The sequence below is a fragment of the Lathyrus oleraceus genome, chromosome 1 (genome assembly GCF_024323335.1).
Source record: "Lathyrus oleraceus cultivar Zhongwan6 chromosome 1, CAAS_Psat_ZW6_1.0, whole genome shotgun sequence".
Lineage (NCBI taxonomy): Eukaryota > Viridiplantae > Streptophyta > Magnoliopsida > Fabales > Fabaceae > Lathyrus > Lathyrus oleraceus.
In genome coordinates, this window is record NC_066579.1 from 374,892,058 (window position 1) to 374,919,870 (window position 27,813).

A 27,813-nucleotide genomic window follows, 5' to 3' on the forward strand; every position below is an offset into this window, starting at 1 on the left:
CAAATAATTCGCTGATATTCTTGGAGTTACAAATGCAATGTAGATATCTGAATTGATGAAACAGATTTTATTACTCATTATATAACTTTGTCTTTTCAGGTTACATCTATAAAAAATAATAAAGAACAAAATTTTGTTAATAACTACACTACTCTCTTTTTATAGAGTCTAATATAAAAAAACTATAACAACTATACTATTTTGTTAAATTATAAAACATCACAAAAAGAAACGATCATTCAAATATAAAAATAAAAAACTGATGACTAACAAAAAAAATTATATTAAATATTTAAATTTCTTACAAAATTTAAGAATTACAATAATTTTATTAGTTGATCACTTTTCATAATTAATTAAATTTTATTTACAAATTAATAAAATACAATTACACTTCAAATTTTATTCCAAATATGTTACAAAATCTAATTATTATATATCTTAGAAGAGTTAATCACAACTAAACAGTAACACTCTTTATATAATTCAATCTTTTTAGCTTACACCTAAAAGAATAAAGACTATATACTATTTTGTTAATAACTACAATATTTCTTTTTTTTCTAGGGCCTAATACTTGAAAATGTAATAACTACACTATTTTATTAAATTAAAAACCATTTAGAACAAAATTAACAGATCATTCAAAAATAAAAATAAAAAACGGATGGCTAACAAAAAAAAATGATATTAAATATAAAAAAAATTGTAAAATTTAATAACTACAATAATTTTATTAATTGATCAATTTTTGTAACTAATTTGAAATTTATTTACAAATTAATAAATAAAAAAATATAGAATAGAAATATTTTGGTTTCTAAATATTAAAAAATAATAATCATGTGATTAAACTTTTTAACAGAAAATCAGCTTAATAATCATGTCATTAACTGGAATTTTTTTAATTTTATAATTATAAAATTCTAATGTATAATTTAAAAACACAATATACACTTCCTCAATAACATGAAATATTCTCAATACCTACAAATAAAAAAGTTACTCTAAACCAAAAAAAAATATCCACAAAATTCAAAATAAGTAACATATTTTAGTCCAACAAAAAAATCTATCTATTATCTGTTATAATATATAAAATCTAATCAAGTGGATTATGTTATAACATATAATATGTCATGCAGCTTATATTTGTCACACCAATTAAAATTTGATGTGTCACCTTTAAGATTGAATCTTAAAACAAATTTACACAATTATACCTTTACGTTTATTCCAAAAACATATGTTACAAAAATATTATTATTAAATATCTCACAAGAGTTAATAATTAAACACAATTATCACTCTTTATATAACTTGGTTTTTTCACCTTACATTTATAAAAAATAATAATAAATACAAAATTTTGTTAGTAACTGCAGTATTCTCTTTTTATAGAATCTAATATCAAAAAAATATAATACCTACACTATTTTTTTAAATTACAAAACATCACAAAAAGAAACGATCATTCAAAAATAAAAATAAAAAACTGATGACTCAAAAAAAAAATTAAATATTTAAATTTCTTACAAAGTTTAATAATTACAATAATTTTATTAGTTAATCAATTTTTATAATTAATTCAAATTTTATTTACAACTTAATAAAATACAATTATACTTCAACTTTTATTCCAAATATGTTACAAAAATCTTATTATTATATATCTTAGAAGAGTTAATCACATCTAAATACACGTATCACTCTTTTTATAATTCAATCTATTTTGTTAAATTAAAAAGTATTTTGCACAAAAATAAAACGATCATTAAAAAAAATGGATGGATAACAAAAAAATGATATTAAAATTATAAAAATTTGCAAAATTTAATAACTACAATAGTTTTATAAATTGATTAATTTTCGTAACTAATTTGAACTTTATTTAAAATTTAATAAATTAAAAAAAACAAATAATAATAATTTGGTTTTGAATATTTTTTTTTAAAAGTTAATCATGTGATTAAACTTTGTAATAGAAAATCATCTTATTATTTGATCAACTTTTCTAACTAATTGGAATTTTTTAAACTTTAAAATTATAAAATTCTAGTGTATAATTTAAAAACACAATATACACTTCCTCAATAACATAAATATTCTCAATACCTACAAATAAAAAAAATTATTCTAAACATAAAAAAAATAGCCACAAAATTCAAAACAATTAACATATTTTAGTCCAACAAATTTTTTTTTGAATAATGTTGAAATAATTTTGTAATTTCTTTTTATATTTAACTAAAAACTTGAAACTACCTCAATACAATTCTATATATAAAACATATCTAAAACAATTAAATATAGACAAATTAAATATATCTTTATTTTATGAAAACAACAATATATTAATTATTACAATATTCAAATAAAAACATAATTGATTAAAAATATGTGAAAACCTCATTGGAACGCACGAGTTACCATATCTAGTAATATATAAAATATGAAGCACACACTCTAATACAAACAACTCAACATCATTTGTGCAATATCACCCATATTTTTATGTGGCATCTTCTAAAATTTATCTTCACTTCTTAAAATGAAAAATTGCATAGTGTTAAAGGTCACAAGTTTGAATCATGACAAATACAAAATATATATTAACTTAATAGTTTTTTATATGCTTTGATCAATATTATTTTTATAACAATTATAGAACATTAATTCTACTATTCTTTCAATTATGTTTTAATTATTAAAATTATAGAAAAACATTTGATGTATATTTTTAATATAATTTCTCTAAAATAATTCTAAATTATTTCTATTCTATATTCTTCATATCATATGTCAGAAGAATAAATTAAAGATAAATAATAATATTCTTGATATTTCACATTAAAAATTTAGAGTTTGCAAAATTTGATGTATAGTTTGCCCATTTTTTGGTACGGTGATCATAAGGAGTATAATAAAAAATAGAGGTAATAATGTCAAAAATAAGAATTCTCATTTTTCAGCTACTAACAGCAATAAAATCACTTAAAAATATTACAATATTATTAATAGCCAAATTAGATAAAAAATGTAAATAACATACAAAACATATTAACCTATTACATACTTGCAAACTTTATGTATATATTATTTTTATACAATTTATAAAACATGTATTATAATATATCAAATTAAAAACGCACACTCTTAAAATGAAATAAAGAAAATTTTGATGTATCATTTTAATATAGTATTGCTAAAATAGTTTTAAATTCTTTCTATTCTACATTCTTTTTTATATCATGTCAAATAAATAAATTAAGTACAACACAACAAATATTTTGAATTTTCACAAATAAAGATATAAAATTTATAGATTGTTTATTTTTATAATAAAAACATAGTGAGTATAATAAAAAGCAACAATAGTATTTTACAGTGAGGGTCCTCAATTAAGTACAACACAACAAACATTCAGGTTTTTACAGTGAGGGTCCAAGAATTCCTTTTTGAAATACATGGAATGCTCCAACACTGACAGCGTCCTCAAAGTAATTCGGCTGTGGAGGATTAGGACCAAGGGAGAGAGAAAGTATGTCAACACCATCATGAATGGCATCATCCATAGCAGAAAGAACATCAGCACCACTGCAAAATCCAAACCAACAGGCCTTGTAGATAGAAAGTCATGCACTTGTGTCCTTTGAAGTGCAATAGCCGGCATGGAATGGTTTAACCTTAGACTCTTAAGGTTAGGTGATCTTGCCACAAGTCCCTCAAGTGCTTCCACGTTAATCTCTCCTTTAAGGTAAGCAGAATTTAGAGCGACGAGTGATGTACGGTTTCAGACTAGTCTAGGAATCCCAAGGAAACAAATGGTAAGCCTTTTTCCATCCTTGTTTACACCTTTCATGTGTCGTAGACTTGGTGAATTTACGCAGAACTTATTGTGTTTGATGCTGTGCAGGATCCTGGGTCATGGTGCAGTTTGTTGAGCTACCATAAGTGTGACGGTTCGCATCACCACATAAACACGACAACGTATTACTGCAATATTACCCTTTCTGCTTATATCAAGTTCTGTTGGTCGGAATTTTGACTTGCTTTGATGGATTGATACGGCGTGAAGTATCCCGCAAATGCTTGAAGAGCAGAAATTATCCTCAACGATGCGTTCATTTCAAACAGACTCAGACTTTCACCAGTGACCTTTGCGCCATTTTCTAACATGATGACAGAAGTGAAATCCCTATCAGTTGAGCTAACAGCAACTATAAGCATCCACAGAGCAAGATTAGTAGCAAAACTCAGAATTCTTTCGTTTCCAGCAGGCGAAACAACAAGCACTCCGCGGTTAGTAGACGCTGCTCCTCAAAACAGTAGCATTGTACTTTATTAAGGTAAACTCCAGCCTGAGTTTCTAGAAGAAAGCAGGTTTTAGATTTTTTTTCAGTTTTTGTGGCATCTCCCTCCTGTCCTTAGATCCGGCTGTGTTCTTCAAAAGTGAATCTGCATGCAACAACTCCTTTTGATTTTCTTAGTTTTTTGGGGTATCGACTGTTATGATTTGGTTTGATCTTTGCAGGGTCACAATTGTGTTTGCTGTAATGACAATGCCGACATTCACTTACGATAATTTGAGTGATTCCATTTGGCTTAATTGACTTGAAATCCAGGAGAAGGAGTGAAGCTAAAGGTACAAGGATCGCAGGTATGACAGAAGAGTCGAAAATCTTGTCGGAAGCATCGAATATTTTGACAGTGTCGCCGCCAAAGGCAGCCAATAACGACATTGATGGATCCAAGAGATTTGTCACTGATGTAACCGAATTGAAAATTTCAAAAGACGATGGGATATTGCTGTAGTGTGGGAATCCCAGCTAAAAGTATGCCGAATGCTCTCCTTTGAATGGTCCTCTGGCGAATTCTCTTTTCCTCATCACTACTAATCAACCAGCAGTGAAGATTCCTTCAGTGCAGCAGCAATGAATAAGTGGTCCCGTGTGAGCATCTTTACTTTTTGCAGTGAGGTGAAGGTCTCCTCCATTAAGAGCAATTCATGTGTTTTGCTAACACTAGAGAAACTTTAAGCAGCATATGATGTCCCCCAATTAGAGATGTAGTTTATCAGTGTGTTTTGTCTATTTGTTTTTAATGTTGCTGCTTGAAGCACATATATTGATACTGTAATTTCCCATGTTCTTTCATGTATACAAACAACCTAGCCTTATTGGTGTCTTGCTTCACAGGAAGACTTCTGAATTGACAATTCAAATAGTCCTTAAATTTCTGGAAGTCTCTCATTAGCTTCTGTAAAAGACTACTTATGTCGCCAAAGTGACAGGATAAACAAATCTGCCCAATCCGCCAAATTCAATAAAATGATACCGCCGTAGTGCTAAAAGATGCTCTTGCAACTTAAATGCCTCCTTAAGCACATTGATGATTAATTTGCGGACATAATTGTATTCAACCATGATTTCCTGAATTAAGCATTTGTCAATTATAATATCAAGTGGCATCTCAAATGTTGACAACAAATTCTGCTTTTGAGTAGCATCACAATCAACAATTTTCTTAAAACTGCCCAGCAGTCTTTCCCGGCTGCTCCCATCAGATGCATCAGTTGAAACATATTTCTTATGGTCTACCACATCCAGTGAAGCATCAACACAATATTTGGAAACATCAACCAAACCATCCTCATTCCTATGGCCAATTTCTTCATATTCATTATTCTGATTACCATGAGTAGATGCACAACTATCCAAAGGATATGAAGATGTGCTTAAACAGATTGAATTGGGAAAATTTTCAGGGCCAAAATCGGGGTATGACAGTTGCCCCTATTTAAACATCCTCCGCCAGAGGAAAATGAAACAACATTTTTTCATCGGATCGCAGTGGGGGATGGTTAAATACCATGGAGACCCAGATTTTGAGCCTGAAAAATGAAAATGCTATGATATGCATGGATGCATGATTCTTTATTTTTTTTGATTTTATATGTTAGGGACACAGTGAATCCTTAACAGGAGATGCTACTGGACAGACCGATTTGTGGGGAACTGATGGTCCACAGGGAGACAGACAAATGGTAAAAAAAACAAACTTGCTGGGGAGGAAAATCATGTTGGAGAAACAGACACACACTAGAGAGTACTCAAAGTGAAATTCGATGAACGACATTTAGAATACAAGAGATTTCGGCAGTAAGTTCACACATGACTTACTAAACCCGTACATTTTTTGAGAAAATTTCCACAACAAGTTCATACATGACTTGACAACATTGGAACAAAAGGTTCAGCAACAGGTCCATACATGACCTGACAATACTGGAATAATCAAAGAAAAAGATTCTTCAAAATAGGTTCAGACGTGACCTGGTAATACTGGAATAAAAGCTCAACAGCAACGGGTTCATACATGACCTGACAATGCTGGGGAATACCAAGAAGTTCTGACAGTAAGTTCAAACATGACTTGTCAGAAAAATTCAAAAAAAGTGTATCAATAAGTTCATACATGACCTGATGACAAATTTGAATACTTTGAGAAAATTTCCACTACAAGTTCATACATGACTTGCCGACACTGGAATAAAAGGTTCTGCCACAGGTTCATACATGACCTGGTAAAACTGAAATAAAGGCTTAACAGCAACGGGTTCATACATGACCTGACAATGCTGGAGAAAATCAGGAATTTCTGACTGTAGGTTCAGACATGATCTAACAAACTCAGAAAAATTCAAAAAGAATATATCAACAGGTTCATACATGACCTAATCACAAACTTGAATATTTTGAGAAAATTTCTAGAACAAGTTCATACATGACTTGACAACTTGGAAAGATTCTTCAAAAACAGGTTCAGACATGACCTGAGAGTATTGGAATAAAAGCTCAACAGCAACAGGTTCATACATGACCTAACAATGCTGGAACATCCAAAGAATTTTCAACAGCAGGTTCATACATGACCTGTCAACACTTGATTATTCAAAGAATTTTTAACAGGCAGGTTCATACATGACCTGACGACACTTGGAAAAAATCGAAGGCAGTTTTACCAATAGGTTCATACATGACCTGAGAACATTGGAAAACATACAAAGCAAGTTTCATCGATAGGTTCATACATGACCTGACATCACTTGGGAAAAAACAAAGGGAGTTTTACCAATAGGTTCATACATGACCTGAGAATATTGGAAAACATACAAAGGAACATCATTGGAGCTTTCTAACACAAAAAACCTCCAATCTTCTGGAAATTCCTCAAAGTGATAAATCATACATGACTTTCACGGAACCATCAGGAAAGACAGGGTAATTAAACTTTTTGTACGTGCCAACAACAATTGGACTTTGAAAATGACTGCGAAGACCGGGTGTTGGTTTAAGGGCACAAAGACAAACCAGAATTGGAGGTCAAAGGATATAGGATCAACAACAAGACCTAGGTCAATGCAAAATGAGCACGAAGTACGTTTCGGCTATGCATGATTCGGATTTTGCTTATATGCATGATGTATGAATGATCATGAAATGCGAATGCTGACAATATACAGACTGGAAAATAGGGAAAGTTTTATGGAGGTTCTGATTCCTCAACACCAATAACTCAACCAAAGGAGTGAGTAAATGCATCAAAGGAGGATCTATCAAGCTGAACAATTACAATTGGCCCAATAATCCTTCTAGAGAATGATCAATTTGTGCTCTCTGGAGATAGATATTGATCATCCAAAGGGAAAGACAGAATATTTCCTTTTAATATTTCCACATGTCAAAGCAAAATTGTGTTTCTCAATATGTTGAGAAAATCTTTTTTTGAGTTCAAAATTTCATTATTAACAAATAAATGACATTTTGCATAACAAAGAAAATCAGAGAAAAATAACAAATGATAGAATTTGATGGGTAAACTTGTATTTATTCAAGAATGGTAGCACGCAAATGGCGTAGCTCCCTGGAATGTTACAAATTTGAAAATGGCAATAGGGAAAGGTTTACATTGAATCACAATGACTACTACTATCCCTAATAACAATGACTCCATGAGACCTCGCTTCTGAAGGGAGTAACTAGATTGATCTTCCATTTTTAGCTCTTCTGTGTTGATCAGTGACAACCGATGCAGTCTATGCCTTTTGTCCCTAATTTTTGCCTGGATCGCCCTTTCGGGTTTTCAATCCACCGGGACGCTCTTTTTTGCCTAAGTCGCCCTTTCAGGTTTTCGACTTAGCGAGCTACCATTTTTTTTATCCCTAACTTTTGCCTGGACCGCCCTTTCGGGTTTTCAGTCCACCAAGATTTGTTAGGCATAGTATCTTTTGACTGCATCAGAGTTCACAGGGTGACTGAGCTCTTCGCCATCCATAGTTGTGAGAAATAGAGCACCTCCAGAGTAGGCTCTCTTTACAACGTATGGGCCTTCATAGTTGGGAGTCCACTTCCCACGTGAATCTTTGTGTACTGGCAAGATCTTCTTGAGCACGAGATCTCCTTCCTTGAACTCTCGAGGACGAACTTTTTTGTCAAAAGCTTTCTTGATTCGTTGCTGGTACAATTGTCCATGGCACAAAGCGGTCATACGCTTCTCATCAATGAGGTTAAGTTGATCATAATTATTCTGGATCCATTCAGCTTCATCCAGCTTGGCCTCCATCAATATTCTCGTGGAAGGTATCTCTACTTCGAATGGGAGAACTGCGTCCATCCCATACACTAAGGAGAATGGGGCTGCCCCTGTTGAAGTGCGGACTGAGGTCCGGTATCCATGCAAAGCAAAGGGTAACATCTCGTGCCAATCCTTATAAGTTTTCACCATCTTTTGCAGGATCTTCTTGATATTTTTATTGGCAGCTTCAACAGCACCGTTCATCTTTGGACGGTATGGAGAAGAATTATGGTGGTCAATCTTGAAACTCTCACATAATTCTGTCATTGTCTCATTGTTCAAGTTTGAACCGTTGTCGGTGATGATCTTGCTTGGGATTCCATAGCGGCAGATAATCTCCTTCTTGATAAAGCGAGCAACCACATGTCCCGTCACATTGGTGTAGGAAGCAGCCTCTACCCATTTAGTAAAGTAATCGATGGCAACCAGGATGAAGCGGTGACCATCGGAAGCCTTAGGTTCTATAGCACCAATCATGTCGATGCCCCACATTGAGAAAGGCCAAGGTGATGTCAAAACATTCAACAGTGTTGGCGGCACATGCACCTTATCAGCATAAATTTGGCATTTATGACATTTTCTTGCATAGCTGAAACAATCGGACTCCATGGTCAACCAGTAATAGCCAGCTCTCAAAATCTTCTTCGCCATGGCATGTCCATTGGCATGGGTTCCAAAGGATCCTTCATGAATCTCCTTAATTAACATGTCTGCTTCGTGTCTATCCACGCATCTGAGCAGAACCATGTCATGGTTTCTCTTGTAAAGCACGTCATTGCTCAAAAAGAATTTGGACGATAACCTCCTTAGAGTTTTCTTATCCAACAATGTAGCATCTTCTAGATACTCTTGATTTAGAAGATATCGCTTGATATCATGAAACCATGGTTTACCATCAGTTTCTTCTTCAATCAGCTGACAGTAGGCAGGCTCATCTTTTCGCTCGATTCGAATAAGCGGAGCTTCATTATGGAATCTGACTTGGTACATTGATGCTAATGTTGCCAAAGCGTCAGCCACTTGATTGTCTACTCTTGGGATGTGATGGAAAGTGATATCATCAAAGTATTCTACCATCTTCACAATATGAGCACGATACGGGATCAGCTTCGTATCGCGAGTTTCCCATTCTCCTTTGACTTGGTAGATCACCAAGGCTGAATCTCCATACACCTCAAGGATCTTGATTCGGAGATCAATTGCAGCTTCAAGACCAAGGATACAGGCTTCATATTCGGAAACATTATTTGTACAATCAAAGCACAACCTTGTTGTGAATGGAGTAAAGCCACCATTTGGATTCATCAAAACAGCTCCCACACCATGACCACTGTAATTGGAAGAACCATCGAACGCGAGCTTCCATCGAGATCCTGGTTCTGGTCCTTCATCTGGGCCTGGGATCTCACAATCCTTTATCACCATTATATCCTCATCGGGGAAATCAAACTTCAAGGGTTGATAGTCTTCAACTGGTTGGTGAGCAAGATACTCTGCTAACACACTTCCCTTAATTGCCTTCTGGGTTACGTATTGGATGTCGTACTCGGAAAAAAGCATCTGCCAATGGGCAAGTCTTCCCGTTAAGGCAGGTTTCTCAAAGATATACTTTATTGGATCCATCTTCGAGATCAACAAAGTAGTATGGCAAATCATGTACTGCCTCAAACGACGAGCGGCCCATGCTAGCGCACAACAAGTTTTCTCCAAAAATGAATATCGACTTTCACAATCGGTAAACTTTTTACTCAGATAGTAAATAGCATGTTCTTTCCGACCAGTTTCGTCATGCTGCCCCAGCACGCATCCCATTGATCCTTCAAGCACAGTCATATACATGATTAATGGCTTTCCTGGGACAGGTGGAATTAAAATAGGAGGCTCCTGCAAGTATTGACGAATCTTCTCAAAAGCATTTTGACAATCAGAATTCCATTCAACAACTTGATCTTTTCGAAGCAATTTGAAGATACGCTCACACGTGGTCGTCATGTGTGAGATAAACCTTGAGATGTAATTCAAACGTCCAAGGAAACCTCTGACCTCTCGCTCGGTGCGTGGAGCAGGCATTTCTTGTATAGCTCGGACCTTGTCAGGGTCTACCTCAATTCCTCGTTGACTAACGATGAAGCCAAGCAACTTCCCCGAACGGACACCAAATGTGCATTTTGCAGGGTTTAATCGTAATCTAAACTTTCCGAGGCGTTCAAACAACTTCTTCAGATGGCTCATATGATCTTCTTCATTCTGAGATTTAGCGATCATGTCGTCAACATAGACCTATATCTCCTTGTGCATCATATCATGGAAGAGAGTGACCATAGCTCTTTGGTAAGTTGCCCCAGCATTTTTGAGACCGAAAGGCATTACCTTGTAGCAAAAAGTCCCCCAAGGGGTGATAAAAGTGGTCTTCTCCATGTCATCTGGAGCCATCTTGATTTGATTGTATCCCGAAAAACCGTCCATAAAGGAGAAGACAGCAAATCTTGCAGTGTTATCTACCAGAGTATCAATGTGTGGTAGAGGGAAATCGTCCTTTGGACTAGCTCTGTTCAGATCCCTATAGTCAACACACATCCTCACCTTGCCATCCTTTTTAGGCACAGGTACAATGTTAGCTACCCATTGTGGGTACTTCGCCACTGCGAGAAAACCAGCGTCAAATTGTCGTTTGACTTCTTCACGAATCTTCAGAGCCATATTTGGTCTTGTTCTTCGGAGTTTTTGTTTTACTGGCGGGCATTCTGGCTGAAGCGGGAGCTTGTGCTCAACGATGTCGGTGTCTAGACCTGGCATATCCTGGTATGACCACGCAAACACATCCACATATTCTTGTAGCAGCTTAACTAATCTCTCCTTGATGCTTGCTTCAAGCGTGGTACCGATTTTGACTTCTTTCTTCTCTTCCTCTGTGCCAAGGTTGATTGTTTCCACTGGTTCTTCATGTGGCAGAAGGGCTTTGGACTCGTGCTCGAGCAGCCATGCCAGTTCGTCGGGGATGTAACAATCTTCTCCACCCTCCTCTTCCGCTTGGTAGATAGGGGAGTCAAAGTTATGAGAGGTAGTAAAGTCATTGGATTCAACGGGGTTATCGTTTATTCTGCATGTTCGAATGATTGATTCTTTTTAGAAAAGTAAAAATAAAAGATGTATAAATGAAAAGTTTTTTGTTTTTGAAAAGATTGCCATTTTCTTATGAGAAAACCTAGTAAATGAAAAAAGAATTTAACAAAATGTCTTTCATTCATTGATAATGATTATTTGAAAATGAAAAAAGGCCCTACAACATGATCCATTTAGCCTTGGGCAGAGCTAAGGATTTGAAAGGAAAATACAACAATTATTACTTTGACAAAGGAAAAATTTCGGGGATCTCAACCGCCTTCCAGTTGTTCAAAGCTGTCTCACACCGGTAAACCAAACATGGCTCATCTTCATTCACGGTGCTATCTTCAATTGCATTGACTTGATCTCCATGGATGAATCCTGTGCTGAGGAATACTTCCTGGATGCTTCGGGTGTTGTCCTTTGTAGGGACGCGGGCTCCTTTCGCAGCGGAAGGCACATATCCCAGACCAAAGCGATCATGCTTCTTACGAATATCGATAAGCTGACCCCAACCTTCAGGGTTTCCTCCTTCAATACTAGACTTTGCGCTTTTCAGAGACGCGAAGGATGAACAAGCTTTCCCAACAGGGTCCTTCATTTCCACAAAAGTGGCATTGGCTATTTCAAGAGCTTGGAAAGAAGTTTCCAAAGCGTCCTCATAAGCCTCAATGTATCTGAAGGATGAAAGGTGACTGACCACAAAGTCCTCCTCCCCAGAAATAATGATTAGTTGATTGTCCACCACAAACTTCATCTTTTGGTGTAAAGTGGAGGTGACTGCCCCTGCAGCATGAATCCAAGGACGTCCCAATAAGCAACTATATGCTGGATTAATATCCATGACTTGGAAATTAATCGGGAATACATGAGGGCCAATCAATATGGGCAATTCCACTTCTCCAATCACGCTTCTCCTGGAACCATCAAAAGCTTTCACTACCAAGGCACTAGGCTTCATAGCTGGCCCTTGATAAGATAATTTGGCGAGTGTTCTCTTTGGCATAACATTCAGAGAAGATCCAGTATCAACCAACACTCTCGCCAAAGCATCATCTTTGCATTTCACCGAGATATGGAGAGCACGGTTGTGATTTTGTCCATCCTCAGGTAATTCTTCTCCACTGAAGCTCAAAGTATTGCAAGCTGTGATATTTGCAACTACTCCATCAAATTGGTCAACTGTTATGCTTTGTGTTACATGAGCTTGAGCAAGCACCTTCAACAAAGCTTCCCTATGAGCTTGGGAATTCAATAGTAGAGATAGAATAGATATCTTAGATGGTGTTTGATGCAGCTGATCCACCACTTTGTAATCACTTCTCTTGATTAACTTCAAGAATTCCACAGCATCTTCAGATTGGACCACTTCAGGTTCTTTAGCAGGAGTTACAATTGTCGATTCCTTGTTTGGCCCTTGAGGAGTCACATTGAATTCGGGCGCATAGACTCGACCACTACGGGTCATTCTGCTCATCCCTGCAATATTGGTGACGTCTTCACTTACAGTTTCTGTCACCTCAGCGTCTGAACTTCCTTCAAATACCTTATCCACAGCAGTAATCTCATATTTCCAAGGCACAGCCTTGGTGCTCTCGTAGGGAAAAGGCGTGGGCATACATATTTCCACAGGCGACGGATGACTATTCTCAGGAGCCATCTTTCTGCTATAGTAAGGGATTTCCACTGGTTCGGGTAAATTGAAACAAGGTTCAATTACCAACACGTCTTCGTTCTTCATAACACTGGATATTTGAAGCACTCCTTTATCCATTAAATCTTGAATGTTGTCTCGTACCACCTGACATCCCTTTGGGTATGTGGCACACTCTTCACAATTTTCATGATTAACATTGATCAGGCCAGCTTCCACCAATCGGGCATGGAATGCGGCCAAAGGAGTCTTAACATCCTCCACCTTCTCAACCGTAACAACAAAAGATGCATCTTCAATGGCGTTCACCGCAGGATATCCATGGGGAGGAAGAGGATTGTTCTTCACATTTGGTCCCATGTCCTTAAAAGATAAAATCTTGCTCTCAATCAGTTCCCGAACCCTATGCTTCAGAGCATAGCAACCCTCTATGTCATGCCCGGGGGCACCTTCATGAAAAGGACAATGTGCATTAGGGTTGTACCATGGAGGAAGACGATCAGGTGGAGGTCCCATAGGTCTGGGAACCACCAAACCCTTCTGCAATAGGGAAGGATACAACTCAGTGTAGGACATTGGGATTGGATTGAAGGTCGCCCTCTCCCCTTGTCTCCTATTTTGGTTCTGAGCGTTCTGCCTCGGCGCTTGCGCTCTCGGTTGTTGATAAACAGGAGCTGTCGGTGCTTGTTGATAAGCTGGCGGAGCCACAGCACGTTGTTGAACTGGAGCTGGTCGATAAGCTGGAGGCGCTTGATAAGCCTGAGAAGGCTGTTGATTGAACGCAGGCGTCACAGCAGCTATGTACGGTTGAGGAGCGTACTGGACGGGATACATGGGTTGCGGATAGGGAATTGGTTGTTGAACATACTGCTGAGGTGGATATTGTTGTGGTCTCCTTCTTGGAGGAGCTCTTCCTTGACCAACAGTCACAACATTTGTTTCCTCTTCCTTCTTTCTAGGAAACCCTCCAGAGAACTTCTTTGGATTAGCATTTGAAGTTCCAGCTACAGCCGCCAGTTTTCCGTTCCTTACACCATATTCAACACGAGCTCCTATAGCAACAAGCTCGGAGAATCCCAAAGAAGCACTTCCAACCATCTTCTCGTAGAACTGGGGTTGGACAGTGTGGATAAACAATTCGGCCAATTCTTTCTCAGCAAGAGGTGGTTCAACCTGAGAAGCCAATTCCCTCCATCTCTGAGCGTACTCTTTGAAGGACTCCTTGTCATGCTGAAACATGCTCTGCAACTGTCTTCTGTCAGGTGCCATGTCCATATTGTATTTGTAGCGTTTTATGAACGCATCCGACAGGTCTTGGAAACACCTGATCCTGTTCTGATCCAAACTCAAATACCACTTGGAAGGAGCCCCACTCAAGCTTTCCTGAAAACAGTGGATCATCAGCTTGTCATCCTCCACGTGTGCAGCCATTTTGCGGTAATACATGATGAGATGGCTTTTTGGACAAGTGTGCCCCTTGTATTTGTCAAAGTCCGGAGTTTTAAATTTTGCTGGAATCACCAATCCGGATACAAGACACATTTCTTTGGCAGCAGATCCAAAGACGTGGTCTCCTTCTAGATCTCGGAACTTCTTCTCAAGGAGCTGCATGTTCTCCTTTACCTCCCTGAAGTCCTCAAACCTTACTTCGTCACCAGCAACAGTTGAGTCAACAGTCTGATACATGTGGTTTTGATCTTCATAATGAGGAACATGCCTAGCATAGGCGGTTGGTGGAACCACAGTATGGATGATTGGACGTGCGTCGGTGTAAACTGGTAATGGCACAGCTTGTTGGACAGATTGCCCCATTTCGTGCACCACCTCCGCTCGGGGGACAAAGTCATAGGGTAGCCCATATGGAGGAAGGGTTAAGGGTAATGTCCTCTGAGGTGGGACTTCCACTGCTGGGCCTGTGGTCTCTGAAATCACGGTCGCTTGCGGAATCTCAAACCTGAAGGTTAAAGCTTGCAGCATCTCTCGCATCTGGGACATGCCTCCTTTGATTTCGTCTAGTTCAGCTCTAACTCGGGCGCTCTCTTGTTCTTGTTCAGCCATTCTCTGTCTTGCTCTGGCGCGAGTATTATACTGGTGTTGAAAATTCAGCGTGAAACTGATGGAAGAAAGGGCGGAGTGAGACTCTTTTTTTTTGAAAATGTATGAATGCATGTATGGATGCATTTGTTTGCAAAACTCTTAGTTATCTTTATCCTTTATTCAAGCAATGTTAGAATATAAGAACAACATGTAATAATTGAGACCCAAAATGAAAACTTCCATTAATTAAAATCATATTCGAATACAAAGGGATTTAACTTCAAGTACACATGATTCGAATACAAAAAGATTTAAACACCAATAATTCAAATTCAAGTACAAGTAAACTTAAGTTCTGTCTCAGCTCTTAAGATCGTAGCCAGATATGTGGTGAGCTCATTCATCATCTTCTTGATAAACTTGACGAAGTTGAAAACTTGAGGAGGCGTGTTTTCTGGACACATACACCAATCCGCTTCCTGGAGTTTTTCTGGGAGTTCCAACATGTTGAGGTTAACAAACCTAGACAAGTTGCGGAACTTGCCATTCCATTCAACATAGGGCTCTTGGAGTTCCTTGATGACCTTTTGATCTTCATCTAAGGTTGCTCTAGCTTCTCTGTACAACCTCTTCCAGTACACACAATCGTTTTTTAGGAGTAAGTAGGCTGCATCACCTTCCTGGCTCTCCAAAACCGCAAACCTCCTCGTAGCCTCTTCCAACTGGTACCTGAGACGGTGACAGTTTCTTTCAGCTTCTTCCTTTTGGAGGATCTCGCGAGACAACTTTTCCTCGCACTTCTTCAGAGCGTCCCTCGAGTCACGGATCTGTGCCTCAAAGTCAAGCTTAATTTCTTTTTTATCCATAAGATATTTATCCAACAATCTCCCTAGCTCACAGATTCTATACTCAGCTTTTTTGAGCTCTTCCTTCCTGGTTCGGATCACTGATGTGGAACCCAATAGGATGTGATCAAGATCATCTTTCTGGTCTTCCAATAGCCTAGCTCTCTTGTTGCTATCCTCAAGTTCTTGGGCTTTTCCCTTACGTTCCTCTTTCAAATTCTGATTTTCCAAGATAACTCGGTTCATCTGAATTCGTAATTCGGCATTCTACACTTCGAGCTCCTTAAAATTAGTAACGAGTTTCTCCATGTCCTCAGGGAGTATGGGCTCGGGCTCAGGAGTTTTAGGAAAAGCTGGAGCCTTTAAGATATATGGCAACTGGATTTTCTCAACTCTTTCTTTCACCCATTGCGTGTAAGGTTCTTTGGCAAGAATGTTTCTCTTTCCAAACTCTTTACCCATTCTTACAACCTTTAACCAAGCCTTTCGTACTGCTCTTACATCAGGATTGCTTGCTTGGATGTCAGAGAGCACAAATGGCTGTAAGTCCTTTGCGTCAGGAGGACCATCCATGGAGTAACCGTGTTGTAATCGAGATAACATAGGGTTATAGTTGATGCAACCCTTGGTACCCAACAACGGTACATTAGGAAATTCCCCACAGCTGACTATAATGTCTGGGGTTTCCCACTCTCGGATATACCATCTGATGGAACTTGCGGTGAGAGAAGCTAATTTCTGGGGAGACTTAAGTTCTTTTGCCACAAAAGGACCTTCTTCGGGCATGTGTTGCATGAACCGAGTGTAAAGCAACGGAGCACAACACAACAACACTCCACCCCTCTTTTCATGTCGAGCGTGAAGGGCATAGTAAACGTCAGCTAAGAGAAATGGTACTGGATTGCCAGAGAGAAAGACTTCAATGGCCACTTGATCCACAAATTTTTCAACATTTGGGAAGAGCACAATCCCATGGATCAATAAAGCCAACACAACATAGAATGCATTCCAATTTCCACTTTTCTTGAACTTTAGAGCTAAATCTTCCAAAAACATCGCGGCAAAACCTTTGCAACCCCCTTTTTCAGCCCAATTGTCTCGAACAGTCGAGACATTGATACTTAGGGCCGAAGTTATCTTCTTTGGGCCCATATCTTCTTCGAGCTTTGGAAACGGATTAAAATCTTTCAACTTGAGACCCACGATCCTCTCGACTTCTTCCAAAGTAGGAGCTAGCTGGAAATCAGCGAATGTGAAACAGCGTAGAGGTGGATCATAATATTGTGCCAGAGAGCCGATAATTCCATAGTCAACTTTCTTATTTAGAAGGCTCAAAATTTTCCCATAGTTTTTTCCGAACTCATCACGTCTGCTGAGAGATAAATCAGAGACCAAACCCTTTAGACTGTCCAACTTAGGTTCCTTGTACTTAAGCGTGAAGGTGTGTCTTATTGAAGTTGTCATTTTCAAGTTCTCAATTCCTGAAACAAATAAGAGGTAACTAAGAGTTTGCTTTTTATGATGTTGATGCTATGTATGAATGTAATGCATTTTTTTTGTATAGGTTCAATAGGCTTAAGGCATGGATAAGTCTGATTGCTTTGTATAGAACATGGTTCTCACCAGGTATGATTTAAGGTTTTTTGAAAAAGTTCCTAGAGTCATGGATCCATTAGACTGTTTGCTACCTGCGGCAACTTACTTGTCGGGCATCAACTCCATCTAAAGAATCTACTCTAAGTGAGGTTCTCGCATCGATCTAACGAGAAATACATCTCGCAGACCCACACTACGCAACCATCTTTCCTAGTGGGGCAAAGAACTAAGGTTCTACAAATGGTTCTCAGAGTCATGGATCCTAAAGAAAATATCAAAGCTTACGGCAACTTACTTGCCGAGCGACAACATCCTCTCAAGAATCTACTCTAAGTAAGGTTCTCGTACCGACCCAACGAGAAATACATCTCGCGGACCCATACTACTCCACCTCGTCCTATCTTATGTTTTTACTCGAGACTCGGGTAAAAAGTCTTTCCCACAAGGTTTACAATCAAAGTATCCAAGTACCAAACCATAATCGAACCAATACAACAGATTCATATCAATATGATAATAGAGATAGTAAAAACAATTAAAAAAAGCCACATAGGTAAACAAACAAAGGCACACAAACGACCTAACTAGGCTTGACTCACTTAGGGATTGATATTCCCCAGCAGAGTCGTCATCTGTCGCACCTCGGAAAAAAAATGTGGGGATACGACTTCAAAGCGAAGCGCACGCTCGCAATGATGGACTGAACAGAGTCGCCACCGAACTTTATTTATTCCTAAAAAGGAAAGTGGAAATATCGATAAAACCCAGGACAAAAGAAAGGATAAGATAAGGTTATCGCAACCAATATCAGGGTTCGGGAGTCACTACTAGAAAAACTGTTATTAGCGTCGGCCAATTACAGACGCTAACGGTGAAAAAACAGACACTAATATGTGGTTAGCGTCGGTGTCGGGCCTTGAATAAAAGTTGCGAAGCTACTGTGTAACGTCGGCTAAAGATACACCGAGGCTACGTAGCCTCGGGGAGACGGAGGCTAAAGCGGACACTAATTGAACCGACGCTATGTTGTTTCAAAACCATGAAAAGTCAATATTATGTTTAGCGTTGGCCTGTCCGACTCTAAAGTCAACAAAAAAAGTCAACAGATAGCGTCCGTGTCACCGACCCTAAAGTCAACATAGAAAAGTCTATAATAATATTTAGCCTTGCATACACCGACTCTAAAGTCAACAAAAAAGGACAATAACGGGTTGCAACATGACAACCTCACTCGAACAAATTTTTTCAATCCACAATATCATATTTATGGTAAAACATTTGGAAACAATTTTAAACATTCGTGAAAGTAACTACAAAAGTTCTACCCACATTAACTTTCAAAAAACATACACAAAAAGTAATCACATCCGAGATTAATTCGTTCTACTAAAAGTACAAGATCAATCTTCATCTAATGATTGATCATCCAAATCGTCATCATAATGATGAGAATGTAATACAAAAGTTGAAGTGTCAAATTTCTTCATCATAAATTCCTTCCAAGCATTCATCTCCCTCTCCATCCTTTGTGCAGTCTCGGTAGCAGCTTTTGCAGCCTCGGTAGCAGCTCGCATTGCTTCGTTAGCCTCTTGTAATTGGGTCGTTGCAGCCTCGACAATTTGTTCAGCTCTAATTCTAGCTGCTCTTTCAGCACAGCAGGAATTTCATTTTCAACAGAACTTTCCTTTTCAAACTGATAGCAGGAATTTCAAACTGATATCAAACAGCACAGCAGGAATTTCATTTTCAACAGAACTTTCCTTTTCAAACTGATAGCAGTCCTGACTGTAGAATTACAGCTTTCTATGGTCACTCTAAGCATGTTGATAAACATAGGACTTGTGCTATTATATCTAACTTACATTAGACTATAAAAATGGATAACTAGATCCTTTTTGGAGAGTTTAATTTGATTAAGTCTGCTTCTGAAAAACAAGGGGTAAACATATATATTTTAAAACTACTAATATGTTTAACGATACTATAATTAATATCAACCTCCAAATAAGGTGGAGTCAGAGAGCTAAAAGCTCTTGGTTGATGGAAGGAGATAGAAACTCCAAATACTTCTATCAAAAATAGTATCATACAGCTCAATCTATTTAGTAAAATAGTATTTTACCTCGATGTACTTCTTGGCATTATCCCAAGCACCGCCAGTGTTGGATGCAGAGATGGCAATCTGTAATCAACACAACAACCACATTGCATCATGAATTAATATTGATTGTATTACAAGCAGCAGACAGTGGGTACCAAACATTAATTACCTGTACACCAGAAACCAATGATCCGGCAAGGACACCAGAAAGTGTTTCAACACCAAAAAAGATCCCAACAGTAAGGGGTGTTAGCATAACAAGGGCACCAGGTGGGATCATTTCTTTGATGGAAGCGTCGGTGGAGATTGTCACACATGTGGCATAGTCAGGTTTCGCAGTTCCCTCCATCAATCCAGGAATCGTGTTGAATTGCCTGCGAACTTCCTCAACCATCTTCAATGCTGCACTTCCGACACTCTTCATGGTCATGGCAGAAAACCAGTAAGGGAGCATGGCGCCCACAATCAGACCGATGAAAACCTTGGGAGTCAGGACATCGACGGTTGTAACACCAGCACGGCTCACAAAGGCACCAAAAAGGGCCAAAGACACAAGGGCGGCAGAACCAATAGCAAACCCCTACAACATAGTTACAACATACATCAAGAACTTAACTAGAATAATAGAATATATTGAACTAGGTGAAAAGAAAAGAAAAAAAAAAGAGGAAAACTGAACCTTTCCAATGGCAGCAGTTGTGTTTCCTGCAGCATCAAGAGCATCAGTTCTCTCACGAATTTTGTGACTCATTCCAGCCATCTCAGCAATACCTCCGGCATTGTCACTGATTGGACCATATGCATCGATGGCTAATCCGGTTGCTATAGTACTCAACATTCCAAGTGCAGCAACAGCAACACCATACATAGCAGCAAAACTGAAACTTACAAAAATACTAATTGCAATGGCAAAAATTGGAATGATAACAGACTTGTATCCCAAGGCAAGACCAAAGATAACATTGGTAGCAGCACCAGTCCTGCAGGAATCAGCAACATCTTGCACAGGGCTGCAAAATTCAGAAAGAAAATGTAACTCCTGTTAATATTTAATCAATTAGATGAATGAAGATGAAAATGCAAAATATGATTCAGAATTGCTTTTACCTGTATGCATTGCTGGTATAGTATTCAGTAACAAATCCAATGATAAGCCCTGCCCAAAGACCAACAGAAACACACAAGAATAGCTGCCTGCAAAGCCAAAATCAATCCAGTAAGTACTAAGACTGTTCAAAATTTATGATTCAAATCATTATTTCGTAAATAGACTGAAACCCTAACAATAAGTGTTATGAAACTAACCAGTTCTTGACAACTTTCTGCTCTCCAAAATTGAAGATGGTGAAGGTAGATGGGAGTGCTATCCAACTAACAATTGCAATTCCAACAGTCATCAGTACTGTTGAAATAACAAGTTGTTTTTTCAATGCTGGCTCAATTTCCTTTACAAGTTTGATCTCAAAAAAGTCGGTTGCAAATAAGGTGGTGAGCAAACAAACAAGGAGGCCCACAGAACTGATGATGAGAGGGAACAACATGGCAGTGAACTCATGATTTATCCCAAAAGAAGAGATGGAAGCAACAACAAGGGCAGCACAAGATGCCTCTGCATATGAACCAAATAGATCGGATCCCATACCGGCAATATCACCAACATTATCACCAACATTATCAGCAATAACCTGAATACACAAGAGTAACAAGAAGTATTTATAAATATATATTTTTTAAATTAACTATCAACTTTGGTCGGTACAATATTAACCTCTAAAACATAGATAAATTCAAAATATAAATATTATAAAATTGATACAAGATTAAACCATAAAAGATTTCTCTTTTATATAAACAACAAAAGACTTAGTTACAGCAGAAACTTAGAAAGCTCTGAACTTTCACAAATGGTATCGTACTTGTTGATATCTATCATGCATCAAAGAACTTCTAAATATTCATTTAGCTTTAATACTAATGGTAGTGATATAAACTTTTGACAAATGAAGAACAACACAAATGCACTATGACAGATGATAGTAGTTGTCCACGATGTTAAGGTGGACCTGAATCCGTCTTGCACATTCTTAAAGACAGCTAAGACGCAATGGATTTTCAGTCTCCCATCTGGCCAAAATTCTATAGCCTAGGACTCATATTTTGGCTAGAGTGGAATCTTTCAAATACCAATATTGGTATAAATGTCTTCTGTGTGACCATGTAAACTTTCATCCGAAATTTTATATGCAGCTACCATCTGCTACATATTGTATATACTTTCTTTTGTTAGATGCGTCATTATATTGTAAATAAACTATCCAGATTCAACAAGAATCAATTATTAAACCACCATTAGAAGGAGCTGCACTGTCACCAACATTGTCCATTTCCGTTTTCACCACTTCATCCTCTTCTTTCTCAACCTTCAATCTCTGCTTGAGGACCATGATAAGAGTTTTAATTAGAAATTAGAAATACATTATACTATACAGAATTAAGAAAACAATGGGAACTTAGATTAACAAAAGTTATCAAGTTTAAACACTAATCACCTTCGGTTTATGAGCGAACATATTTTCATACAGTTTGGCATCTTTTTTGTCACTATCAGCTTGAAGTTGCTTCACTTTTGTTTTCAGCGTCTTTACCTCCCTGAAAAATGAAAAACAATGCACACCCCGTGATAAGTTTCTAATCCGGAAATAAATTTCTATGGAGAATCAAACCAATCGTTTATGTGTACCTGTTTTGTGGATCCACCTCAAGAGCTTTCTTGATGTCTACATCTGCTAAAAGAAAGTCTCCCGTCTCTATATATGCCTGCGCTCGTCTATACAAAGCTTTCACGTTGTGAAACTCAACATCAAGTACCTGATGAAAAGAGTAAGAGAAGCATGAGGAGGATTATAATATTTCAAAAAGTTCACTTCTTATCTGTATTAAAGTTTAACAATAGTTGTATAAACCAGTCTATAACCGTCCTCAAACTTTATCCTATCTAAGTCTTTATGAGTCTGCTCGAGTTTACACGAAACAATTTTGTTAAGTGAGTTAACTCGGCTTTGATAACCAGAATCGTTAACTAGTACGGGATCAAAAATTAAACATGACGATATACACCATTCACAATTAACAGCCGATTTCTTGATACATACCTCTACGTATCCATCTCCAAAGTTGATGCCATTTCCAAAATAGGTGCGAGAGATATGACGGTTAAGGGATGCTGAGTTGAACTGTGTCAATACAAATACTTTGTTGATCCCGCTGTTGATGCAGTTGCTCATTGGAATGTCTATAAGCCTGTAGCATCCACCAACAGGAACCTGAAAAATGTAAACAATACTATGTATCATTACCGAATGAAACAATTCTCGAATTTTGAGTCAACAAAAACAATGGTTTGGTTAACTCACAGCTGGTGTAGCAGCTCGTTTGGTAAGAGGAAAAAGTTGAACACCAGAACCTCCTCCCAGTATGATGGAAACAACATTTTTAGGGTTGGCTTTTCTTCTCAAAAAAGACGGAACTTGAAATGTCTGAAGTTGTCACACATAAATACGAATCCAAGAATCATTTACCTGGAGTAATCAGAGAGGGGGATGAAGAATATGAATCAGAATCGGAAGACTAGCGATGATGCTTGCGACGTCGTTTGGTGTGGGAGTGAGACTTGGTTTTTTTTCGGTTCTGAACGGAGTCCTTGTCGCGGTCTCGGCGATTACGGTGGTGACGCCTGCGACGGTGAGAGGAAGAATCGGAAGAGAGAGAGGAAGAATCAGATTAGGGTTTTCGTTTTGTGAAATGAAATGGAGGGAGAGTGAAAAATGACGAGGGAAAAGGAAAGAGGGAAATAAGTTGATTTTTGGTACGAAATAGAAAATTCCATAGAGTCCGCCAAGCGGACTCTAATTAATAAATAAAATACTTAAACCTTAAATATATATATATATATATTATAGATAAATCAATGGAAATTGTATATGTTATAAGAATAGAGTCGGCTCAGCGGACTCTAAGTAAATAAATACTAATTAAAAAATAATGCTACTAGATAGAGTCGGTCTCACCGACTCTAAATAAATTAATCAAACATTCTTCAAATATAAAATAACAAGTAGTGTCGGTTTTGCCGACACTGATAAAAAAAATAACTTGTCTTACAAGTGTACCTAGATAGAGTCCGTTAGTGTAGGCTTAGCCGACACTAATAGTGTCCGTGTCGGTGGCCGACTCTAACCTAGGAGGCTAAAATGACTTATTCTAGTAGTGAGTCGATTACACAAGGGGAAGGTATTAGCACCCCTCACGTCCGTTGTACTCAACGGGAACCATTAGGTCAGTTGTGTGTGTTAATGTTAGTTTGAAATGTTAGGCTTTAAGTTATTAAGTGGGAAAGAAAGAAAGGATGAGAAGATAATGTTTTTGGATTTTTGACGAAGGACTAAACCTAAGTTTTTTATTAGTGGGCCTGACAAGATTTACAAATCCTGCTCCTACGTATCTCAAAAGAGAAATCAAGGCTTACGTAGTTCTGGGTAGAAAAATGTTTTGTTTGTTGGTCGATTTTAGCGAAAGCTACTTTATGTCAAATCGACGAAAACATTGTTGGACTACCCAAAACAGGTGGAGAAACATTGCCTTGCATTGTTTTGAAAAAAAGTACCTTTCGTTTGTGAAAAGGTTTAAGAGATCAATCGCACGACGAGTGTTCTCTTTGGCATAACATTCAGAGAAGATCCAGTATCAACCAACACTCTCGCCAAAGCATCATCTTTGCATTTCACCGAGATATGGAGAGCACGGTTTTGATTTTGTCCATCCTCAGGTAATTCTTCTCCACTGAAGCTCAAAGTATTGCAAGCTGTGATATTTGCAACTACTCCATCAAATTGGTCAACTGTTATGCTTTGTGTTACATGAGCTTGAGCAAGCACCTTCAACAAAACTTCCCTATGAGCTTGGGAATTCAATAGTAGAGACATAATAGATATCTTAGATTGTGTTTGATGCAGCTGATCCACCACTTTGTAATCACTTCTCTTGATTAACTTCAAGAATTCCACAGCATCTTCAGATTGGACCACTTCAGGTTCTTTAGCAGGAGTTACAATTGTCGATTCCTTGTTTGGCCCTTGAGGAGTCACATTGAATTCGGGCGCATAGACTCGACCACTACGGGTCATTCTGCTCATCCCTGCAATATTGGTGACGTCTTCACTTACAGTTTCTGTCACCTCAGCGTCTGAACTTCCTTCAAATACCTTATCCACAACAGTAATCTCATATTTCCAAGGCACAGCCTTGGTGCTCTCGTAGGGAAAAGGCGTGGGCATACATATTTCCACAGGCGACGGATGACTATTCTCAGGAGCCATCTTTCTGCTAAAGTAAGGGATTTCCACTGGTTCGGGTAAATTGAAACAAGGTTCAATTACCAACACGTCTTCGTTCTTCATAACACTGGATATTTGAAGCACTCCTTTATTCATTAAATCTTGAATGTTGTCTCGTACCACCTGACATCCCTTTGGGTATGTGGCACACTCTTCACAATTTTCATGATTAACATTGATCAGGCCAGCTTCCACCAATCGGGCATGGAATGCTGCCAAAGGAGTCTTAACATCCTCCACCTTCTCAACCGTAACAACAGTAGATGCATCTTCAATGGCGTTCACCTCAGGATCTCCATGGGGAGGAAGAGGATTGTTCTTCACATTTGGTCCCATGTCCTTAAAAGATAAAATCTTGCTCTCAATCAGTTCCCGAACCCTATGCTTCAGAGCATAACAACCCTCTAAGTCATGCCCGGGGGCACCTTCATGAAAAGGACAGTGTGCATTAGGGTTGTACCATGGAGGAAGACGATCAGGTGGAGGTCCCATAGGTCTGGGAACCACCAAACCCTTCTGCAATAGGGAAGGATACAACTCAGTGTAGGACATTGGGATTGGATTGAAGGTCGCCCTCTCCCCTTGTCTCCTATTTTGGTTATGAGCGTTCTGCCTCGGCGCTTGCACTCTCGGTTGTTGATAAACAGGAGCTGCCGGTGCTTGTTGATAAGTTGGCGGAGCCACACCACGTTGTTGAACTGGAGCTGGTCGATAAGCTGGAGGCGCTTGATAAGCCTGAGAAGGCTGTTGATTGAACGCAGGCGTCACAGCAGCTATGTACGGTTGAGGAGCGTACTGGACGGGATACATGGGTTGCGGATAGGAAATTGGTTGTTGAACATACTGCTGAGGTGGATATTGTTGTGGTCTCCTTCTTGGAGGAGCTCTTCCTTGACCAACAGTCACAGCATTTTTTTTTCCCTTCCTTCTTTCTAGGAAACCCTCTAGAGAACTTCTTTGGATTAGCATTTGAAGTTCCAGCTACAGCCGCCAGTTTTCCGTTCCTTACACCATATTCAACACGAGCTCCTATAGCAACAAGCTCGGAGAATCCCAAAGAAGCACTTACAACCATCTTCTCGTAGAACTGGGGTTGGACAGTGTCGATAAACAGTTCGGCCAATTCTTTCTCAGCAAGAGGTGGTTCAACCTGAGAAGCCAATTCCCTCCATCTCTGACTGTACTCTTTGAAGGACTCCTTGTCATGCTGAAACATGCTCTGCAACTGTCTTCTGTCAGGTGCCATGTCCATATTGTATTTGTAGTGTTTTATGAACGCATCCGACAGGTCTTGGAAACACCTGATCCTGTTCTGATCCAAACTCAAATACCACTTGGAAGGAGCCCCACTCAAGCTGTCCTGAAAACAGTGGATCATCAGCTTGTCACCCTCCACATTTGCAGCCATTTTGCGGTAATACATGATGAGATGGCTTTTTGGACAAGTGTGCCCCTTGTATTTGTCAAAGTCCGGAGTTTTGAATTTTGCTAGAATCACCAATCCGGATACAAGACACATTTCTTTGGCAGCAGATCCAAATACGTGGTCTCCTTCTAGATCTCGGAACTTCTTCTCAAGGAGCTGCATGTTCTCCTTTACCTCCCTGAAGTCCTCAAACCTTACTTCGTCACCAGCAACAGTTGAGTCAACAGTCTGATACATGTGGTTTTGATCTTCATAATGAGGAACATGCCTAGCATAGGCGGTTGGTGGAACCACAGTATGGATGACTGGACGTGCGTCGGTGTAAACTGGTAATGGCACAGCTTGTTGGACAGATTGCCCCATTTCGTGCACCACCTCTGCTCGGGGGACAAAGTCATAGGGTAGCCCATATGGAGGAAGGGTTGAGGGTAATGTCCTCTGAGGTGGGACTTCCACTGCTGGGCCCGTGATCTCTGAAATCACGGTCGCTTGCGGAATCTCAAACCTGAAGGTTAAAGCTTGCAGCATCTCTCGCATCTGGGACATGCCTCCTTTGATTTCGTCTAGTTCAGCTCTAACTCGGACGCTCTCTTGTTCTTGTTCAACCATTCTCTATCTTGCTCTGGCGCGAGTATTATACTGGTGTTGAAAATTCAGCGTGAAACTGATGGAAGAAAGGGCGGAGTGAAACTCTTTTTTTTGAAAATGTATGAATGCATGTATGGATGCATTTGTTTGCAAAACTCTTAGTTATCTTTATCCTTTATTCAAGCAATGTTAGAATATAAGAACAACATGTAATAATTGAGACCCAAAATGACAACTTCCATTAATTAAAATCAGATTCGAATACAAAGGGAATTAACTTCAAGTACACATGATTCGAATACAAAAAGATTTAAACACCAATAATTCAAATTCAAGTACAAGTAAACTTAAGTTCTGTCTCAGCTCTTAAGATCGTAGCCAGATCTGTGGTGAGCTCATTCATCATCTTCTTGATAAACTTGACGAAGTTG

The 27,813-nt window shown here is 38.4% G+C and overlaps 5 protein-coding genes across 5 annotated transcripts; all 5 read right to left on the bottom strand.

Moving 5' to 3' along the window:
* Positions 1–5,273: 5,273 nt before the first annotated feature.
* Positions 5,274–15,454, bottom strand: LOC127107930 (uncharacterized). Its single transcript, XM_051045280.1, has 3 exons — positions 12,667–15,454; positions 12,048–12,528; positions 5,274–5,712 (listed from the first exon to the last, which is right to left on the bottom strand). The coding sequence occupies exons 1-3, from the start codon at positions 15,452–15,454 to the stop codon at positions 5,274–5,276; spliced, it is 3,708 nt and encodes a 1,235-aa protein (XP_050901237.1).
* Positions 15,455–16,545: 1,091 nt separating this feature from the next.
* Positions 16,546–19,448, bottom strand: LOC127107939 (uncharacterized). The gene is made up of 3 exons (XM_051045289.1): positions 19,335–19,448; positions 16,948–17,514; positions 16,546–16,902 (listed from the first exon to the last, which is right to left on the bottom strand). The coding sequence occupies exons 1-3, from the start codon at positions 19,446–19,448 to the stop codon at positions 16,546–16,548; spliced, it is 1,038 nt and encodes a 345-aa protein (XP_050901246.1).
* Positions 19,449–19,932: 484 nt separating this feature from the next.
* On the bottom strand, positions 19,933–21,690 carry LOC127137526 (pyrophosphate-energized vacuolar membrane proton pump 1; the record flags this gene model as incomplete). The annotated part of the gene is made up of 5 exons (XM_051063988.1): positions 19,933–20,056; positions 20,145–20,555; positions 20,655–20,985; positions 21,083–21,169; positions 21,281–21,690. Coding segments are annotated over 5 exons (1,323 nt in total), but the record flags the coding sequence as incomplete, so codon positions are not given.
* Positions 21,691–21,966: 276 nt separating this feature from the next.
* LOC127137537 (peptidyl-prolyl cis-trans isomerase FKBP62-like) lies at positions 21,967–23,798 on the bottom strand. The gene is made up of 6 exons (XM_051063998.1): positions 23,389–23,798; positions 23,128–23,298; positions 22,716–22,843; positions 22,525–22,624; positions 22,323–22,404; positions 21,967–22,229 (listed from the first exon to the last, which is right to left on the bottom strand). The coding sequence occupies exons 2-6, from the start codon at positions 23,257–23,259 to the stop codon at positions 22,213–22,215; spliced, it is 459 nt and encodes a 152-aa protein (XP_050919955.1). The 5' UTR covers positions 23,260–23,298; positions 23,389–23,798; the 3' UTR covers positions 21,967–22,212.
* On the bottom strand, positions 23,380–27,403 carry LOC127107947 (uncharacterized). Its single transcript, XM_051045301.1, has 3 exons — positions 26,213–27,403; positions 24,760–26,163; positions 23,380–23,511 (listed from the first exon to the last, which is right to left on the bottom strand). Exons 1-3 carry the CDS (start codon positions 27,401–27,403, stop codon positions 23,380–23,382), a joined length of 2,727 nt encoding a protein of 908 aa, XP_050901258.1.
* Between the last annotated feature and the right edge of the window lie 410 nt (positions 27,404–27,813).

Coding starts and splice junctions, on each gene's coding strand:
- LOC127107930 (XM_051045280.1), bottom strand. CDS start 15,454: ATGGCTGAACAAGAACAAGAGAGCGCCCGAGTTAGAGCTGAACTAGAC. Junction 12,529..12,666: donor GGTAGTGAAAGCTTTTGATG/GTTCCAGGAGAA, acceptor TTCATGCTGCAG/GGGCAGTCACCTCCACTTTA. Junction 5,713..12,047: donor GAGCCATGTTTGGTTTACCG/GTGTGAGACAGC, acceptor TCCTTTGGATAG/TTGTGCATCTACTCATGGTA.
- LOC127107939 (XM_051045289.1), bottom strand. CDS start 19,448: ATGCGAGCTGCTACCGAGGCTGCAAAAGCTGCTACCGAGACTGCACAA. Junction 17,515..19,334: donor AATTTGACACTTCAACTTTT/GTATTACATTCT, acceptor GCTGATTTCCAG/CTAGCTCCTACTTTGGAAGA. Junction 16,903..16,947: donor GGGAAACCCCAGACATTATA/GTCAGCTGTGGG, acceptor TTGGGTACCAAG/GGTTGCATCAACTATAACCC.
- LOC127137537 (XM_051063998.1), bottom strand. CDS start 23,259: ATGAGCAACTGCATCAACAGCGGGATCAACAAAGTATTTGTATTGACA. Junction 22,844..23,127: donor TTGGAGATGGATACGTAGAG/GTATGTATCAAG, acceptor TCTTTTCATCAG/GTACTTGATGTTGAGTTTCA. Junction 22,405..22,524: donor TGTTCGCTCATAAACCGAAG/GTGATTAGTGTT, acceptor GTCCTCAAGCAG/AGATTGAAGGTTGAGAAAGA.
- LOC127107947 (XM_051045301.1), bottom strand. CDS start 27,403: ATGGTTGAACAAGAACAAGAGAGCGTCCGAGTTAGAGCTGAACTAGAC. Junction 26,164..26,212: donor CAACAATATCCACCTCAGCA/GTATGTTCAACA, acceptor TATCCCGTCCAG/TACGCTCCTCAACCGTACAT. Junction 23,512..24,759: donor ACCGTGCTCTCCATATCTCG/GTGAAATGCAAA, acceptor TGACAACTTCAG/ACATTTCAAGTTCCGTCTTT.